This window comes from Panthera uncia, assembly GCF_023721935.1.
Source record: "Panthera uncia isolate 11264 chromosome A1 unlocalized genomic scaffold, Puncia_PCG_1.0 HiC_scaffold_17, whole genome shotgun sequence".
NCBI lineage: Eukaryota > Metazoa > Chordata > Mammalia > Carnivora > Felidae > Panthera > Panthera uncia.
The window spans coordinates 4,562,412-4,566,212 of NW_026057577.1; the positions used below are offsets into that span (position 1 = coordinate 4,562,412).

General features: G+C 50.9%; 1 protein-coding gene across 1 annotated transcript in view; it reads left to right on the top strand.

Annotated features, from left to right (window-relative positions):
• The first annotated feature begins 6 nt into the window (after nucleotides 1-6).
• The window catches only part of LOC125934806 (butyrophilin subfamily 1 member A1-like), a 6,762-nt gene continuing 2,967 nt past the window's right edge, over nucleotides 7-3,801 (top strand). The window contains exons 1-2 of the mRNA XM_049648400.1: nucleotides 7-369; nucleotides 1,082-1,105. Of these exons, the coding sequence (XP_049504357.1) occupies nucleotides 123-369; nucleotides 1,082-1,105 (271 nt within the window). The 5' untranslated portion in view covers nucleotides 7-122. The remainder of the gene's footprint in view (nucleotides 370-1,081; nucleotides 1,106-3,801) is intronic.

A 3,801-nucleotide genomic window follows, 5' to 3' on the forward strand; every position in this document is an offset into this window, starting at 1 on the left:
TTGTCTACCATCTCTCTCCTGTGTGTCTGTCCATGTCTGTCTGTGCAAAGGCACACACATGTTTTCAGGTCATGTCAGGTTAGTTCACAAGCACCTGCCCCCTGAGTCATTAACCCTGTGGCATGTGTGTCCTAAGAACACAGGTGCTCTCTTACCTTGGCATTCTCGCTTCTCCAGACCCTCTTTTAGCTCAGTTGTCCAGAAGTTTCCCATCAATGGCGTGGAGGACAGTGCTGCCTGTGATCCTCATTGTAGTGGGACTTGTAGCAACTGGAGCCACATGTCTTTTCTGGAAACGTCAGAGGGACAGGGATAGGGTACAGCTGGAAGAAGAGAAACTGTACAGAGAAGAGGAGCAGCTGTCCCAAGGTAAGCAGGCCCCAGTGGGACAGACGTGCCCCTTCCAGCCAGGGCACTCGTGCGGAGCCCAGCATGAAGTCCCTCCTTTGTGTACCCTCAAGCACAGGAGGAATGGGAGAGACCTGCCCAGGCCCCAGCTCAGGGACTGCCCACCTTCATATGCCCAGTGAGATCCTCCATCACTAAGAGGTGCTTGGCTGCTCTTCACTGGGTGACTTGGGGAAGACTGGCGGGTCTCTGCTGTGGAGACAGATGTGAGCTTGAACCTGGGAAAGTCTATCAGTCGAGGGTGATGACAACATCCTGAAAATGCTCAAGCAACAAATACAGCAGCAAGCCTGTCACCTGAGAGGATCTTGTTGTGAGCACGGGGATCATCATCAGTATGGATCATTCCACTCGCCTGTCTGCTCTCCTCCCTGCCTCCTGTGTCCTTGCTCATAGCTGTCAGGCCCCGATCTGGGGAACAGGTCAGAGATGTGTCTTTATGACAGACATGGGAAGGCTGGGCCATCAGGCTCGCCCCACAAAACCTTTCCCTAGGAATACAGTGACCTGGATTGTTTTTTGGGCACTGAAGAAGGGATATTTGCTCTTCCTTTACAGGGTCCCTGCGAGAGATCATTACATCCTGTTTTGACTTAGCTTCACAGAACATAAGCTTTCGCCCCATCTGTTCAGTGCAAACCCTACAGTTTCACATCTTTCTGTTTCATTTCAGGCTGGCCAGAGGACGTCATCTATGGTGAGGACTATGTAGGGGCTGGAAGCGTCTGCTCCCTGAATGTTTGTTTATGTGTGCATACGTGTGTGTGCAGTGTGCATGTATGTGTGTATGTGTGAGTGCTGTGTGTGCATGGTATACATTTATGTGTTCACCTGTGTGCCTGTGTGCCATATGCACATTTGTTAGTGTGTGCACATGCACATGTGTGGTGCTTTGTGCACATAAGTGCACATGTGTTCTCGTGTGTGCAGTGTGTGCATGTTTATTTATGTGTGCATGTGTATGCACATGCACTTGTGTCTGTTCATATGTGTGCACGTGTGTGCACACATGTGTTTGTATGTGCACGTGCACTTGTGGACACATATTGCACACCTGTGTGCACATGTACTTGTGTGTGCATGCATTGCACACATGTACTTGTGTGTGCACCCACGTGCACATGTGTATTTGTGTGTGCACATGTACTCATGTGTGTGTGTGTGCATGTGCATGTATGCATGTGTTCTCCTTTCTATTCCAGGGTGCAGAAATGCTGTGCTAAATGCTGGTTCTATGGCTGTAAACACCAAGTTTTGCTGCCCTGAGAGACCTTAGCTCCTGTTTACTGCCTGAGGGACAGACAGGCTGCAGAGCCCGGGCAGCGAGAGAGCTAGCTCTTCCAAGGAACAGCTACTGTGGGGACACTGTTAGCACAGAGAGTGCAGAGCCAGTGCCTTTCTGCCCCAGGGCACCATATAGGTGGGAAGCATGGGGGGAGAGTCTGGCTGTGGAGAGGGACCCCCAAGGACAGGAGGGGCAGTACTGCGAGCCACGAGCTGGGCAGATGAAAGCAGGTAGGGGATCTGGGGACACCTGTCCCACCACAGCCACATGGTGAGGGCCCAGGAAGAGACAGAGAGAAGCCAGTCTCCATTCATTCATTCAGTTACAACCATGACCAGATATCTTCTGTGCAAGCAACTGGCCTCCATTAGTGAATGTACAGCTTCCTCCTGTCCTCATGGAGCATAGAGTCTATGTGGGGATGTGAGCCACTAGTCAGCATTTGTTTTTTTAATTATTAAAACTGGAATAACTATGATAGGAAAGAGTCAGAATACTAGGAGGATGGCCAAGAGCATGTTCAAGTGGGATGTCCAGACCCCTGGGAATGGTGGGGTGCCAACATCTAAATGAAGGAGTGGGTGATGGCAAGACCACAGCCATACGAGGAGGGGTGAACTCGCCCCTGTGGCAGGGAGAGTGGTGTCTGTGGTGTGTGACAGCTGGGCATGTGGAAGAGGTACCAACAGGGCAGGAAGGCTTGTGTGTGCCCCTGCAGAGCCTGGGAGGCTGAGGTAGAGGCCTGGACTTTACATGAAGCACCATGCAATATGAGTGAGAACCTGTAAGCAGGGGAGCAGCACTGATGGAGGAGAGGATACAGCTCTGAGATGGGTCCTGGGGCCACAAGCAGCAGAGTCCAGAAGGGGCAAGGCAGAGGGAGCAGCCCAAGGTGACCCCCAGCTGCATAAGTCTCTGGCCCTTCTGGCTCCATCTAACAGAAGGTTTGGGGCAGATTTGGGCCAAATAAGTGAAAATCACCATGGACGTCCTAAGACTGAGCTGTTCTCAGACATCCTGCTAAGGACGTCAGATGAATCATTGGATATGCGAGTCTGGAACTCTCAGGAGAAATCAGGACTGGAGACAGGAATTGGGGTCCATGGCACATACCTGGTATTACTGAACGCGTGAGTGCTACATTTTTTGCTACACCTAAAATTATTCTTTAAAAATTTCTCTTTGGAAAAGAATTAAGATTTTTTTAAAAAGGGAAGATACAGGGAAACAAGAAAGATCCAAGATCTAGCATTGGAGAACCCTGGTATTTGAAGGTTAGAGCAGTGGTTGTGGGAGGGCCAAGGGAGACTTCACTGTGGAAATGTGCAAGTGCAGTGTGTTGAAGGAGCATTAACTTTCATGCACCTGAGAAGTAGAGTCAGGTGAACCCGGGAAAATGGCCCAGAAAAACTGGCAAGCATGGTGCAAAGAGAGGCGTCTCCTGTGGAGAGAACTGGGAGGGAGGTCTCAAATTTATTGCCTGTGTAGTTGAGCTAAGACTTGGTGAGTGGGGAATGGGAAGGTTCTGTTTGTGTTTGCTGTGGTTTTACTTTGAGGTCCGTGGCAGGAGAGCATGCCTGTTGCCTAAAAGGAACCATGTGGCGTGAAGATGCCTGAAGCCTGAAGGGAGGAAGAAAATCAGTGAGAGAATGACGATGCAGAGAAGATAGTCAGCAGCTGTGGATGGGATGGAGCACAGGTCTACACTGTGGCCTGTGGTGTGCAAGGGTCCAACGCATACATGATGGACAGCACAGGAGAAGATTCACAGCCAGGTGTGGGTGGTGTGCAAGAGGAATCAGTGTACACAGGATACAGACTGAGATCCAGGGACAGGTGTGGGTGGTGTTCAAGAGAAGCCAGTGCACCAGGACACAGGATGAGCTCCAGGGACAGGTGTCAGTGTGTGCAAGAGGAGTCAGTGCACAAGGACACAGGATGAGCCCCAGAGACAGGTGTGGGTGGTGTGCAAGAGGAATCAGTGGACAAGGACACAGGATGAGCTCTAGGAACAGGTATGGGTGTGTACAAGAGGAGTTAGCACACAAGGACACAGGCAGTGCTCCAGGGACAGGTGTGGGTGGTGTGCAAGAAGAGTCAGCACACAA